Source organism: Dinoponera quadriceps, unplaced genomic scaffold (assembly GCF_001313825.1).
Source record: "Dinoponera quadriceps isolate SergipeBrazil2010 unplaced genomic scaffold, ASM131382v1 scaffold2088, whole genome shotgun sequence".
NCBI lineage: Eukaryota > Metazoa > Arthropoda > Insecta > Hymenoptera > Formicidae > Dinoponera > Dinoponera quadriceps.
This window is the reverse complement of record NW_014556152.1, coordinates 286,321-300,147: the sequence shown is the minus strand read 5'-3', so window position 1 is coordinate 300,147 and position 13,827 is coordinate 286,321. Positions and strand designations below refer to the sequence as shown.

The following is a 13,827-nucleotide window of genomic DNA, read 5'->3' as shown; positions in this document are numbered from 1 at the left end:
GGGGGGGGGGGGGTTACTCTCGCTAACGATTCAGCACATACAGCTCTCTGTATCTACCCTAACACATCCGGAGGCATCCGGAAGTTTTTGCGACAGACTAACGGGTGAGTAGCACACCTAACGACAGGAGGTGGTAGCCGCAGTCCGTGTGTATCGTTTCGTGCGACAGCGGGCTGTTCCTCAGCAACTTCCTCTTCAGCGTCACCTTGGGCCCCTGCAGCACCCGAATGTCGTTCTCCAGCATATCCCGGACGACTTCACCGCCACTTTGCCTGTACGCGGTGTTGTACGCATCGGTGCGAAATAGCCTGTGCAGTTCCACCTCTGCGAAAGAGAAGATACCTCGTGAGTGTACTTCACTACTCCCCCAGGTGCGCAGATACACGCTGTTCCTCTCGTGTGATCCCTTCACGGGAGGAAGCAATCGCGAGATTTTTCTACAATGTCCGTGTAGAGTAGGGCTGTAAGTCGGGGAAACGCGGTTCTAACCGGCTTCTCCCGGTGTGGCCGTAATGTAAGATTGGAAATTCCATTCTGCAATGTCTGTAGGAGTGTGGCTACAAGTTTGCAGCGTAGTCTACAATGGGCAGTATGTTAGTAAGAAGTGAGAATAAGAAATTGACGGATCATATTCGAATGTAAGGAGAATAATCGATTATGATTGGTCAATTTCTTACTTCTTGTAAACATACTCCTACCGCTCATTGTAGACCACGTTCATATAAAGTGCGGTTTATATATACCCTCGCGAAGTTTGTCCATGTCGATCAGGGACACCCCCTCCCCCGTATATATACAAGGGTCCCGTTCTGGCATGATAGGCTGTAACATAAGACCGTGAAGGAATATAAGCGATTTTGATTTCATTAACACCTCGTTACGGCTTACCATGCCGGAACGGCTTCTTACAACCGCGTCTTGCAGACTCACGGCCGTACTTTTACGGACATTGTAGAACGGACTTCACCGATCAAGGTGTGGTGTTTGCGGTGTAACGCTATCCACACGACGCGATGAGCCACGCTTATAAGCGCCTCGAAGATCCTCAAGTCTTTCTCGCCCTGCGACTGCGTGATCGCCCGCTTCTTCCTGGTCATCATGTGATGGTACTGCGGCCCATCCTGACAACCCAATATCAGGTCCATGTACTCTCTACCCAGCACGCAGCGGAGGGCTCGCATCTGCTCGGCGTAGCGGGTCCGGTGGCCGCGCGCCAACGGATTCGGCGCCTTCTTCATGGTGGCCGCTCGCTCCTGCACGAGATCCTCGTATATGTCCACGTAATGCTGGAAGTAGATTATCAGCGCCCGCAGGAAGCGGTCGACGATCGGCAAGTGCAGGAAGTTGATGAACTGAACGCTGACGGGCGAAATTAGCAGAGCCAGCACGACGTCCTTTATGTCTTGAAGGATAATCACGTCCACTTCGGTCGGCGGTACCTTCCTCAGATAACACCTCCGGAATTTGATCTGCGAAAGCGGGCGTGTAGTTCACTATATTCTCTCTTTTTACCTTTTTCTGTTTGTTTTTTTTTCTATTTTAATCGCTATGAAAGAGTTCGGACGGCTCACGGCTCCTCTGTATGAGATTCTTCACCTTTTCTTTGTCGTTCAACGTTTCCTTGAAATTCAGGATCAAGTACGCGTGCGGACAGTAAACCGCCGGTGTTTCGACAGCGACGGTTTGTTTCTTTCGTCTTTTGGCCTGCTCATCTTCCGTCTTCGTCACGCTGCATAAAAATGCAAACTGAATTTCGCACGGGTAAAGTGTGTGTGTGTGTGTGTGTGTGTGTGTGTGTGTGTGTGTGTGTGTGTGTGTGTGTGTGTGCGCGCGCGCGCGCGCGCGTGTGTGTGTATGTGTGTGACTCGCGAATTCTTATTTTATATTAATTAACATTATCTTGGTGCATTTGATCGAATTAATTAAACCGATGCTCGCATCAACGATTCGATAATACATTTGCGTCGATATATAAAAATACGCATCACCAGGTCGCCGGGTTGAGCTGGTACTTTTTTTTTTATCGCGAGCACTGCGTAAGATATTAAATTGCATCGCATTAAAGAAACAAATTTACGTACGGAGGAACAGATAAGAAGTAGCAGAAAAGTCTGGACGATGATTTTGAGCAAAAGTAGATTAAAAAATTCCCGCGAATTTTGCGAATCTGTCAATTATTACCTCAATAGGATTAATCCTTCTGTGATCTCATCCCATGTAAAAAACCTTTCAGTCATATTCGGATATCATGTATGTGAGATATCCTACAACTCTCTCTCTCTCTCTCTCTCTCTTTCTTTATATCTCTGTCTCTTTCCCTCTTTACGATTTCATAATAGGATTTCCAGGTTATCAGTTTCTAGTAACTGACATGTTCTCCTGCTGATCTGGTACATAGTGAAGGTATAGCACAGTCAAATTATTGATCCTAGAAAGGGCACATATAGTCACGCGTGCGAGTATATGTATATTTTGATATTTACTTCATATAGTTCGAACGCGATGCAATTTGCTTGTCGGTGGTATAATCCGGTCTTATCAGGCGATTTTCGTGAAACCGTCTCGATATCTTAACGCTCCTCAACGTGGCCTTCCTCGAGACGCGTAGAACGATTGTGGACTTTTTATCGTCTCTAACTTAAAATCATCGGTAATTATTGATTGACGTTCCATTTACATGTAATCTGACGAATGTGTTTCACATTCCTGCGGTATTACCTGTGAATCAATCGACCAATCAATAAACTGTGCGAAAAAGCGTTGCTACGCATATATGAAACAATGTCGTGGTAATTAAATCGTGATAATTACGTGGAATTCAAAGTAATCGTAGAGATCAGGCAGGTTCACACGTATCCTTCGTTAGGTTTATTTATTTCTCTTTACAACGTAATATACAACAAATTCTACGTTCACGTCTTCTTCTCTACCCGAAAGGCTGGCATGGAGTCTAAGATTGGCTTGTCCTCGGAGAATATCGGTTCGCCCGGTGTGCTCAAAAGTTCCATGTCCTGTATCTGTAGGATCGGTGACCAATGGTGTAGACAACATCTCACCTTCGCTTGCTCGCGATTATTAATCGTAAGTGTCACGTAAAACTCCTTCCCCTCTAAATCCGGATTTGGCCCGGATATCGGTCTCTCGGGCATCGTTATAGTCTCTTCCGGAGCATGGATACCGGATTTACGAAAGTTTGCCTTTATGTGCCACTTCTCTAATGTCCAGGGTATTTCCTTTGATACTTCCACTATTAGTCGCATCTCCGACAAGTATTTTATCATGTTCTCGACAGTAGCAGAGCTGAACGGCGTCCGGTCTCCCAAATCCTTCGCCAACTTCGTGTATCTCTCAATGTTCTCGGGAGTGGCGTAATCCGCCAATCGTGGCAGCAAGAGCTGATAATACGCCAAGCCTGGAGACATTGATACTTGGGTTCCCGCATTACCAAGTCCTTTTACGTACTGCGTCAAAATCATTTTGACTGGCTCCTTCTTTCTTATATTTGTATCCTCAACAAGGTCGTAAATGAAGTCCCTTCTCTTGAAGTTATGACGCTTTTGATTCTTTTTGTAGAGCCTTATAGGATACCTTCTTTTAAGAATGAAAGTATTCTGTAAGAACATTATGTATGAGTATAGTGTGAAAATATATATTTAGTATAAATTACAAGCAATTGTACAAAGGACCAAATAAATTTATTTACACACATAAGGAGGGCCTATCAAAGCTCTGTAGAAATCACAAGATGCTTATAAGTACGCAGCGAATCCCTTCACAGTTTTAATCGTATGTTTAATAAAAAAATAAGAATTAGTAGAAATTTAAATGACTTACTCGAGTTTGTTGCGATAATGAATCCGCTGTGTCAAGCAGAGAAGGCGTTGCTAACGCCTTTATGTGATTTACAAATAATCTCGGACACTTTAACATATTCGTTTACTTTTCCCTTTAAAATGCTCCAAACGATAGTAAAGTTTTTTTCAGCGGTGCGTAACAGTCAACGAAATAATTCGAAGAGAGGTTAGGTTCACTGTTGACAGAAAAGAGGTACATTAATTATCGTTAATTATATCGCTTGCGATCAATTGTATAATTAGCTTCTGCAATAAATCCCCACATCTACTTACAGCCGACGCTGAATAAGAGTTTAATTGACAAAAGTCATACGTTTGTTGGATTACTACGATCTCGACCAGGCACACATGCCGTACACGTTAACATAACCTCGCAGGAGGTGACTGACACAATTTACGCAGATATGTCAGCGTCTATTTATTTAACGTTTAGTAAGCATCAAGTAAATTAAAAATTCGAGGAGATCAAGCGAATAATAAAACGCATTATTCGTATTGTTAATTAAATATGAACAGCCCTGAACCGTTGTTAAAAGAGATTCTCAAGGATGCTCTCGCACATCTGCAAGAACCTTTATTATTTCAAAACATGTTGCAAGACCCCGACGGTTCGCACGAGTGGAAACTGCTCGAATGGGATTTCTCGGAGTTCGCTGATAAATTGGGAAATATAAAACTGCCGTTTCGAGTTGGTTATAATGCCAGACTTACGGTAAGAACAATTGTCATAAATTATGTATAAAATTATTTTTTTTATATATTTGTTTACAATGATTACTTTACTGGATTTGTCGTATCTTTTCCAGAGTCCTCAATGGGAAAGACATTGCTCTGTAAAATACATGACATTGCAGGAGTTTGCTGAGAATAAAGAAGAATCAGAGGATGAGATGTGGTATTACTTTGATTACAAGTATATGCAAGAATGGTTTAACGATAAGCCAGAAATTCTGGCTTCATTGAACTGGCGCAAGTTTGGGATCGATAAGGATGGGTCGGATTCAACTCTGTGGATTGGAAGCAAAGGTGCTCATACTAATTGTCATCAGGATTCCTATGGTTACAATTTGGTAGCTCAAATACATGGCAGGTTTGTTCTGATGACAACAGAACAAACTGACACTTCTCTTCAGTTATCTATCTTGCTATTGCTTTCTTAACCTTCTGACTGTTCTTACAGGAAAGAATGGTTGCTTTTCCCGCCAAGTTCGAGCAATTTTCTAGAACCAACGAGGATTCCTTATGAGGAATCAACTGTATATAGCAGATTTAATTTCTTTTGTCTGAGCAAGGAGGATGAGAAGAAAGTATTGGATGTACCATATAAACCAAAAGTAATAATTCTTGAGCCTGGAGATGTTTTATTCGTGCCTTGGGGCTGGTGGCATTATGTTGAGTCTCTGGATCACAGTATGAGTATTAACGTATGGTTGCCATTGAAAGAGGATAGCAGAGCACGGCTCAAGGAAGCTCTTGTTAAATTAACAGTGGCTACAATTGGAGGCCAGAAGTATTCAGCATCTGAGGATGAAGATAGCGATGTGTCTTATTACACTGGATTGGTAATTTTGCTATTTAAAATACACGAATATAACTGATTAAATTCGGAGAGGACTTCTTTAATTAAGTTTCTGTGTTACTTTATCGATAGATCGATGCTGCTCTTCAGGAATGCAAAAGCGACGTCGAGAATGCGTCAGAATTTCCTTCTGTAAAAAGAACAAAATATTCTTCGTGGACTGTGGAAGATTTAATCACACAGTATCCTGAATATGTTAGGCCATTACATAATTTAGAAGATCGTGAATTACAAAGGTTCCTTCAAGAAAAACAGGAAAGATTTCCTAAGAGTAATTCCACTCAGAAGCTACCTCAACAGTCGACAGATATTAAAACAATACCTCCACTTGGAACATCCTTGGAATCTATTATCAATGCGTTATGCCATCCAGATGTAGTTACTAAAGCAGCAGAATTATTATTAAATAATACACAAGGATAATAAAAGAGCAATTTATTTCATTGTATATCTAAAAATGATAATTAAAATGACCAGTTTAGTTACATACGTTTATATACAACTATTCTGTATTTTTCATTATTTTTTTTATATAATTGTCTAATAAACTTCTTTTTTTAATTTATATATATGTGAAAAAAATGGATTTTTCACTTAGGTTATATTTTGAAAATAAAGTATACCTAACTCACAATTGCGTCGTATTACTTACAAATTAAAAACCGACCGACTCGGTGTTGACTTATACTATGATCTCGATTTTTCGAAATCAGTGGTGACTTAGCGGACATTATGGATTTAATAAAAAATAACCAGTCCATTTATCCGGATCGGCTATGATTTCAAAGTATAGTTCCAAAGTTTCCGCTACGAGTCGCTACCATCTTTAATGAAAAATCGAGATCGTAGCACAACTCAACACAAGTCAGCTAAATTTTCATTTTCAAATAATAGGACTCAATTAAATAATATTTTATTTTTAAATAGAACAATTGAGTGTCAGGTTAAAATATCTTTTTATTATTTAATAATATATGCGACTCACATCAATAGACCGAAGAATTCTTTTATTTTCAAGTAGTATGACTCAACGAGAGATCAGACGACCTTGTTTTATTTTTTAGTAACACAGAACAGTTGATTGTATAAATTTTTATTTCTATTTATTAACTGGAAATGTGAAAAGTTTTGAAAATTTTGAAAAGTTTTTTGGCTCTGACGATGAATTATGTTATTGAAGAATAAAGAAAGAATCGAATATCGATTCATCGGTCGATCATTGCTCATCCTACGCGCAGAGGTTAGAAACATCTGTCAAACGTAAAAGGAATTGTCAAAATTCACCTACCAATGGTCTGAATATTGTGTAAAGTAATTAACGACAGATAATGGGCTTGTTAACGGTGTTGAAAAAATTGAAACAAAAAGAGAAGGAAATGCGGATCCTAATGTTGTACGTATACACGTTTGTGTACCTATTTTATATATTCAGTTTGTGGTTGGTTTACATGTTGACAGGTTAATAAGTTCTTCGTTGACTAAATTTGCGATAGATTAGATAATTTAACGTTATTACCGTCACGTTTAGAAGTGATGTTATTGTATACACAGGTTATTATTACTTCTTTTAGAAAGTCTCTTTTACATTCAATTATACTGACATTGGATCTTAATTGTTTCAGGGGTTTGGATAATGCAGGCAAAACGACAGTGTTAAAGAGGCTCAATGGCGAACCGATAGACACTATATCACCAACCCTTGGCTTCAATATTAAGACGTTAGAACATCGTGGATACAAGCTCAATATATGGGACGTCGGTGGGCAGAAATCATTGCGTTCATATTGGAGGAATTATTTTGAGTCTACAGATGGACTTATTTGGGTAATAGACAGTGCAGACAGAAGGAGACTGGATGATTGCAAAACAGAGCTGTACAAGCTGTTGCAAGAGGAGAGGTTGGAAGGTGCGAGTCTTCTGGTGTTCGCTAATAAACAGGATATGCCTGGTGCATTGTCCGCATCCGATATAGCCGAAATTTTGGAGTTACCTAATATAAAGACACATCATTGGCAAATTTACAAGTGTTCCGCCGTGACAGGTGAGAACCTGGTGGATGGTATTAACTGGATCGTGGATGACATTGCAGCGAGAATATTCTACATAGATTGAATTAAATTCACGAATCTGTTACGATTAGTACTTTTTGCCTCATTAAATGCGGCATTTAAAGCACTTCTGCAAAAATGACACTTAGTATTACAATTCGCACTGCAAAAGTAATACACAACGCAGTATATAGAGATGCTAAGATCTCTTTTGCGATCATTTGCATTGTACATCTGTGGAATCTTTCCATCTGCTAGGCTAAAATGAAGGTTCCTGTGTCATCGCTAGATACAATCAAGTATGCAATTAACTCTTTTGTAATTTTTTAATTATATTTTAGACATGTATGTCTTCATCGTTTTCTGAAGCTTGACAATTTATATATTAAAAGAACTTTTAAGGAAAGGAAGGTATATTGAGTGCAGATCTCTTTAGAGGTTTATCCCTTTTATTTTTTTATATAAATTCTTGTTTTCCTTTATGCTAACTTCTATTCCCTTCTCATTTCTCTTCTGCCTATTTGATGCCTTTTTTCTTCAGCATTGATAATATCGTTTCAGGATACTCTTCCAAATAACATGATTTTAATAGTTGTTGATCGACAGTATTTTTCTTCTTACCCTCGAATACCCTCATAAGCTCTTCGACGAGTGTTTCCGAGAGCTTCAGCCTGAATTTCCTTATCAGTGACTTGAATCTCTCTATAAGAAGAAAAGAAAGGAAACCCTTAAATATATTTTTCGTGATACAAGTAATTATCCATTTCTCGTGACCCTTGGGGGGAAAAAACGAATAATAAGACACTGAGTCATCAAACGTACGTCGAAAAATATCACTATCTTGTAACGATATCACGAATTGGCCGAAGTCCCGTTGTTGCTTCTTCCTTTTCGGCATCATCGCCTCGTGCTTCGCTCTTTTCAGAAGTATTTTCCTCTCATTCGGTCCGACAAGCTTGTAATTACTCAGAATACCGCCCAGCCTGACTACGACTCCCGGTTTCAACACCTTGATTCTCTCCAACTCTGGCAGAATATCCTTTTTCGCCCAAACGTTTTCCAAGTCCAGGAGGCGTAAAACAACATCCCGTGGTTTCATCGCTTGAACCAAGACTAGAGCACCTTGCGCCTTTAAAGGATTGTTACTCAGATATAGTTTTTGAAGCGTATTATTTTTGGCTAGAGCGCTTGCGATGTGCACAGCGTCTTCTTCTGTGAGATTATTTCCTGCGGAAAGCAAGAAAAAATATGAAGAGAGAAAGTACCCTTTTTTTATACATGAGAATTTCATTTATCATTTATCATTTATACATGAGAATATCATTTCAATCAACGGTATATTATATAATACCTAAGATCTAACATCCACATTAGATATTTTTTCGAACAGTAATAATATTAAAAGCACAAGCGGGCGAAGAATATTAATTGGATGTGTAATACTTAAGATCTTTCTCTTTAGATATAGATATTAGATATTAGATGTTAATTAATTAACATTTTTCCCGCTCACGTTTTTAATATCGTCACTGTTTAAATAAAACAAAAAAAGGGAACAATACAATCGAATATGGACGAAACGGATCCAAATCTTACGATTGAGATTCAGCTTCTCGATGTTCCGCGACTGTAACAGCAACTGGCACAGATAACGCACGCATTCCGACTGGAGTCCGTTCCAGGATAAGTTCAGGGAAAGCAGCGTTTCGTTCTTCGTGAGCCCGTTCACTAGAGCCTTCCAGGTCTCGGCGCTGTACAGGGAATTCCAAGACAGGTCCAGATCCTTCAGCTGAACGTTGCGCAACAGCATATCCCGCAGATTTTCGGCGCACGATTCGTCCAGACGATTGCCCGACAGATTGACGCTCTCGAGAGCTGGACTGTCGGACAACGCGGACGCGACATGTTCGAAGCCTTCGTTCCCGATGTCGCAGTCGCTAAGGTCGAGCGACTTCAGCGTCGTGCTCGTCGATATCGCGTTGTACAACTTCCTCGCGCCGTTCGCGCCGATCCGGCACGCCGAGAGCGACAGGCTGGTGATCGCGTTGTTCTCCAGCAGCATCTTGTTCAAATGCCCGCACGCTTCCTCGGACAGCCTGTTGTCCTGCGATGATTACGAGCAACCGTGAAGAAGAGGGAAGCGGAAAAGGTATACGTTCGACACCGATCGATGTGAGTTAACACGCTGAATGCCGCGTTGATTCCCGGTTGACTGTGCAGAAATTCCCGAGGAGATCAAAACCGCGAATACTTTCGTTAACTCAACGTACCTTGAGATCCACTTTCCGCACGAAGGTGTTGCCCGACAGACCCTCGCAGATCGCTTTCATCGCTCGCGACTCGAGCCCGCAGTAGCACAAGTTCACCTCGTCGGTCACGAGCATGTGCCTCAACGATTCAATCGGCCTGACGCCGGTGCGCTTCGTCGCATCGTAATATTTCCGTCCGAAGTCATCGTGGTAGGTCGGCGGGCGATCGTACAACACCCAGAAAGCTGGTATCAAGCCGGGATCGGGCGGGATCGGATACACCGTGTAGGGATCCACCAGTTTCAGCTTGGAGTCGCTGATGTCTATGTCGCGCAGGCACGGATGGACCGAGCTCTCGGTGGTAGTTTCATAGCTCGTGACAGATACTTCCTCCTCCGGCGTGACCAATGTCTCCTCGGACTCGGTGGTGACCACTTTCCTCCTAACCTTGTGTTATATGTAGGATCGTGCCCGATTGAAATGAAACGTGGGAAAAGGCGAAATTTGATCGCATCGCTGCTTCTTAATTTTCGATGATTTGAAAAAGACCGAGATGAAGTACTGATCGGACAATTAGAGAAGTAAGGTGGAAAGAGCCGCGGGAAATATCGTGTTTGCGTTCTATTAAGCTACAGGCTACCGGAGTCAAGATCAGGCGACGCGGTTTTTCCTCCTCTTCCTCGACCTTAGCCACCAATTCGTCTATCTTTTCGACTTCGACTTTCGTTATTTGTTCTGTTACGTCAACCTCGGTCACTTCTTCTTCCTCTCTTTCTTCCTCTCCCATGTAGATACCATAATCGTCGTAATCCCCCCAAACATCCGCGTATGAATAATCAAAAGCATCGACAACATCCTCGATGTCTTCTGGCGTCTGTGCAATGTTTATATCGATATATATAAGTTTACGTGTATCTTAATTATTATTATTTCGATATTGCACGTGATTTAATTTCGCGGAATATATGAAAGCCCGCAACGCTATTCTAGTGCATATATTTTCAGTAAAATCTGTTTTTTCCCGATGGTTGGACACAAAATTGCATTCTAATTAATTGGGATAATGTAATAATCAAATTGTCACTTGAGTACTTGCGGGAGATCCATGTTCACAGGCTGCGTATGTTCATCGCACTTGCGAATTTAATGTAACGTGCAATGAACTCTCATGTAAGATCGCAATATTATAAAAGGCGTATTACAATACACCGTGAATTCTGAAATTGCAACAGTCTGACGTGCGAAACAGCCGCGAGTGCACGCAGCAGACGCGAAATATTCGCTCGAAGGGGATGATCGGCCCTTGCATCTCGGCGAAAAATTGACGCACGGGACGCGAAGCGAACGGCAATCTCCTCTCGGCGACACGTGCGACACGCGTGCTCTTATCGTAACACGCATTCACGCGTACGATTATGACAGGGTGGTGGACGCTACATCGCGGAAATGCCGAAGAATGTTCGGGAAAGGAAAACGGAAACGTCGTAGATGTTCATCGTTCGTGTGGAACGCGAAGTTTCGTCCGCTTCTTCTCATAAAAAATCCCGCACGGAGCTCACCGCGCGATCCGCCACTTTCTTTCAACGGGACACGCTTGTGCGATTCCGAGACAACGTTGGCCAGCCCACGGTTAGACGTTTACGGTAGATGATCACCGGTCCCGGAGGGGCCGTCCTGTGTAGCTCGACGTTAAGGAGGACGGTCGATCGCCGGCTGCTACTATCCCGTTTCACACGGGCCGTCGCGGGGTGTGTGATTCATCCACCGGCTATCCGTCAAGTGGCTCTTCTGGGCCATTGTATTGTAATTTCGGCGGATCGTTCATTCACACACAGCGCGCGGTGCCGTTGTCGCGGCAAAGAGATGGCCCAGCCGGGGGGGCTTTGTTAATCTGAGACGCGCCTCCGATGGTAATCGTCCTGCCGGCATTATCCCTAATGAAACAATCGCGACGGGCCATTGAATCGGCGCGCCGGCCAGCGGTTCCGACGCTCGCTCGGGTGCAACAATAAATCCTCTCACACCGTCTTACGTCGAAGGGTTGTACTTTTTATTGAAACCTTCCATCGTGTCTTAAACCTACGCGGGGGAGGGATGAAAAGGGGACGGGTTTCGGGGGCAGGGCTGGCGGAAAGGAGCATTTATATGTACATTCATTCGCACATTTCTCGATGTCGGACACGGGTGATCACAACGCGCGGGTATCTATCTATCGACGATCAGACCAGAAGCATTAGTTCGATTGTTATTTATAGGTACGTTTCGTATAGTCGATTTGCTCGTCGTGTCGGCGAGCGAGAGCGAGAGCGCGAAAGAGATAGAAGGAAAGAGAAAGAGAGAGAAAGAGAGAGAGAGTCGAAATTCATAGAGAAAGGTACGAACTATTGCTTGTGATCCGCGAGTTTTAATATATATATATATATATATATATATACGAGACGATATAAAATAAAAAATATAACATAATATATATAATATAAAATAATATATATAATATATAATATATTTATATATATATTTATATATATTTATATATATATATATATATATATTCACCGTATCTCTCGCTTCTCTCTACGCGTATTCGTACAATACAATATATATAAAAAATTCTTCTCTATAAAATATAAAAAGTATATCTGTCTTATACAGAGATTTGTTCCTTCCTGCTGTAAACCTACGTACGTACGTGCACCTATCTAGGGCGAGCTACGCTTCTCGGTTTAAACTAGTCCACGCGCGTCCAACGCGAGCGCATCGCGTCGTTAGAAACAATAAGACAAAGGAGAAGAGAAAAGATAAATTGCACATTTAAAAATGNGGGGGGGGACGGTCGACGATGACTGGGGGAAGTGGATGAGAACGATTCGAATGTAATGCACGCACGTGAATTTATTTACATCGTTCTGCGATGCGATATAGCCTCGCTATATACATCATTCGCCGTCGTTGCGTTCGGACGCGCAGTTCCAGATCGCCATTTACGCCGTTAATGTGATCTTCGCGACCACAAAGTGCCGACATATGTGCCGCGATTTCGCGCATAAAAACATACTGTGAAAAATACTGCAATGAAAGACCGAAAGCTGAAGCGGATTTATGCGCAGCGACAACGTAATATCAACCACAAATTCACGCGCGTTTTCGTCATTTATTTTCAGACAATTCATCGCGTCCGAGGATCGCAAAAGTTGCGAGAAACGGCTCCACATATCGCTTGCCATCGTCGTCGTCAATTCCGACGACGGCGTGTGCTATTTGCGCGCGAGACCGCGCGAAATAACGATGTGATGTTACTCTCGAGCTGTTTCGCTCGCGGTATTAAGGAGAATAACAGTAACCCTCTCGCAGCGGCGATCCCCTCTCGTAGCGCGAAAATCCACGGGTGTGCCTCGTTCTCGCGAGGCTGAAATTCGACCGGGTGAGTGGACGCGTGAGCGAACGTACACGCGAAGTACCATAGTTATTCCTATACGCAACGGCCTTGCTTCTTCTATGAGTATCACAATAATATCGTCTGAAGGAACGTTCGAAGCCCAACATATTATATATATAATACAGGATACACACACCTCCGTCGTACGTGCGATCGAGCGATGTCTGCGCAATGTTAACTGCAACGATCGTGAATTGCGACGCGTCTCCAAAAGACGAACTCGATTTATTTACACACACGTTATACGTCAGGCGTTACTGTGTATATACAGTGTGTCGCAAAAAAATATTGCCACACTTTGATCGTTTATAAAGTGTTTATTAGATATCGTACAATTTGTTTTCAATTGGAATAGTGGAAATTGGAATAGTGTGGTAAGATTTTTTGCGACATTCTGTATCTCTTTTTAACTCTCTCTCTCTTTCTCCCATTCGCACTTCGGCCGCGCTTTAACGGAGCGCAGCTTCATTTCGACGACTGCACCGTGCATGCATCTCGCAGTTGTCACCCGTGCGGCGCAAAATCTTCAACGATGGCGGCAAACGCAGCTACAATAAAACGAGTATCAAACGAGTACAAAGTTCGAGCATAAAACGAACGGATATGAAATTTAAGACTAACTTGGGGATGGCGACGCCGGGAGAAGGATTAGGGAGGGGGG

At 42.3% G+C, this 13,827-nt stretch overlaps 5 protein-coding genes across 8 annotated transcripts in view; 2 read left to right on the top strand and 3 right to left on the bottom strand.

The window, feature by feature from the left end:
* Positions 1–2,896, bottom strand: part of LOC106747011 — a 6,331-nt gene extending 3,435 nt beyond the window's left edge. The window contains exons 1-6 of one of the 3 annotated variants that reach the window (XM_014624241.1): positions 2,812–2,896; positions 2,484–2,718; positions 2,182–2,387; positions 1,597–1,729; positions 968–1,469; positions 118–324 (exon numbers count right to left, since the gene is read on the bottom strand). In XM_014624241.1, the coding sequence (XP_014479727.1) occupies positions 118–324; positions 968–1,469; positions 1,597–1,729; positions 2,182–2,237 (898 nt within the window). In that variant the 5' untranslated portion in view covers positions 2,238–2,387; positions 2,484–2,718; positions 2,812–2,896. Of the gene's footprint in view, positions 1–117; positions 325–967; positions 1,470–1,596; positions 1,730–2,181; positions 2,429–2,483; positions 2,782–2,811 lie in introns of those variants that run through there. The other 2 variants (XM_014624242.1, XM_014624240.1) reach the window with 2 other exon arrangements.
* Positions 2,846–4,219, bottom strand: LOC106747014 (39S ribosomal protein L9, mitochondrial). The gene is made up of 3 exons (XM_014624246.1): positions 4,128–4,219; positions 3,835–4,030; positions 2,846–3,611 (listed from the first exon to the last, which is right to left on the bottom strand). The coding sequence occupies exons 2-3, from the start codon at positions 3,928–3,930 to the stop codon at positions 2,913–2,915; spliced, it is 795 nt and encodes a 264-aa protein (XP_014479732.1). The 5' UTR covers positions 3,931–4,030; positions 4,128–4,219; the 3' UTR covers positions 2,846–2,912.
* A 128-nt stretch (positions 4,220–4,347) lies between these two features.
* On the top strand, positions 4,348–5,901 carry LOC106747013 (HSPB1-associated protein 1). Of its 2 annotated transcripts, none has more exons than XM_014624244.1 (4): positions 4,348–4,566; positions 4,709–4,944; positions 5,035–5,416; positions 5,506–5,901. In XM_014624244.1, exons 1-4 carry the CDS (start codon positions 4,363–4,365, stop codon positions 5,854–5,856), a joined length of 1,173 nt encoding a protein of 390 aa, XP_014479730.1. In that variant the 5' UTR covers positions 4,348–4,362; the 3' UTR covers positions 5,857–5,901. The 2 variants fall into 2 exon arrangements, with proteins under 2 accessions (XP_014479730.1, XP_014479729.1); XM_014624243.1 differs by having other exon boundaries at positions 4,661–4,944.
* Positions 5,902–6,506: 605 nt separating this feature from the next.
* LOC106746999 (ADP-ribosylation factor-like protein 2) lies at positions 6,507–7,887 on the top strand. The gene is made up of 2 exons (XM_014624224.1): positions 6,507–6,826; positions 7,056–7,887. Exons 1-2 carry the CDS (start codon positions 6,762–6,764, stop codon positions 7,543–7,545), a joined length of 555 nt encoding a protein of 184 aa, XP_014479710.1. The 5' UTR covers positions 6,507–6,761; the 3' UTR covers positions 7,546–7,887.
* A 65-nt stretch (positions 7,888–7,952) lies between these two features.
* On the bottom strand, positions 7,953–10,837 carry LOC106746994 (leucine-rich repeat-containing protein 74B-like). Its single transcript, XM_014624215.1, has 6 exons — positions 10,823–10,837; positions 10,371–10,604; positions 9,752–10,177; positions 9,078–9,585; positions 8,304–8,708; positions 7,953–8,183 (listed from the first exon to the last, which is right to left on the bottom strand). Exons 1-6 carry the CDS (start codon positions 10,835–10,837, stop codon positions 7,999–8,001), a joined length of 1,773 nt encoding a protein of 590 aa, XP_014479701.1. The 3' UTR covers positions 7,953–7,998.
* Positions 10,838–13,827: the final 2,990 nt, after the last annotated feature.

Bases quoted from the DNA above. Each gene is read 5' to 3' on its own strand.
- LOC106747014 (XM_014624246.1), bottom strand. From the start codon at position 3,930: ATGTTAAAGTGTCCGAGATTATTTGTAAATCACATAAAGGCGTTAGCA. The intron at 3,612-3,834 runs GTAAGTCATTTA...ATGTTCTTACAG, and splicing joins CATTATCGCAACAAACTCGA to AATACTTTCATTCTTAAAAG.
- LOC106747013 (XM_014624243.1), top strand. From the start codon at position 4,363: ATGAACAGCCCTGAACCGTTGTTAAAAGAGATTCTCAAGGATGCTCTC. The intron at 4,567-4,660 runs GTAAGAACAATT...TATCTTTTCCAG, and splicing joins GTTATAATGCCAGACTTACG to AGTCCTCAATGGGAAAGACA. The intron at 4,945-5,034 runs GTTTGTTCTGAT...CTGTTCTTACAG, and splicing joins GTAGCTCAAATACATGGCAG to GAAAGAATGGTTGCTTTTCC.
- LOC106746999 (XM_014624224.1), top strand. From the start codon at position 6,762: ATGGGCTTGTTAACGGTGTTGAAAAAATTGAAACAAAAAGAGAAGGAA. The intron at 6,827-7,055 runs GTACGTATACAC...TAATTGTTTCAG, and splicing joins GAAATGCGGATCCTAATGTT to GGGTTTGGATAATGCAGGCA.
- LOC106746994 (XM_014624215.1), bottom strand. The intron at 8,709-9,077 runs GTAAGATTTGGA...TGCTTTCCGCAG, and splicing joins CGAGAAGCTGAATCTCAATC to GAAATAATCTCACAGAAGAA. The intron at 8,184-8,303 runs GTACGTTTGATG...TTCTTCTTATAG, and splicing joins AGATAGTGATATTTTTCGAC to AGAGATTCAAGTCACTGATA.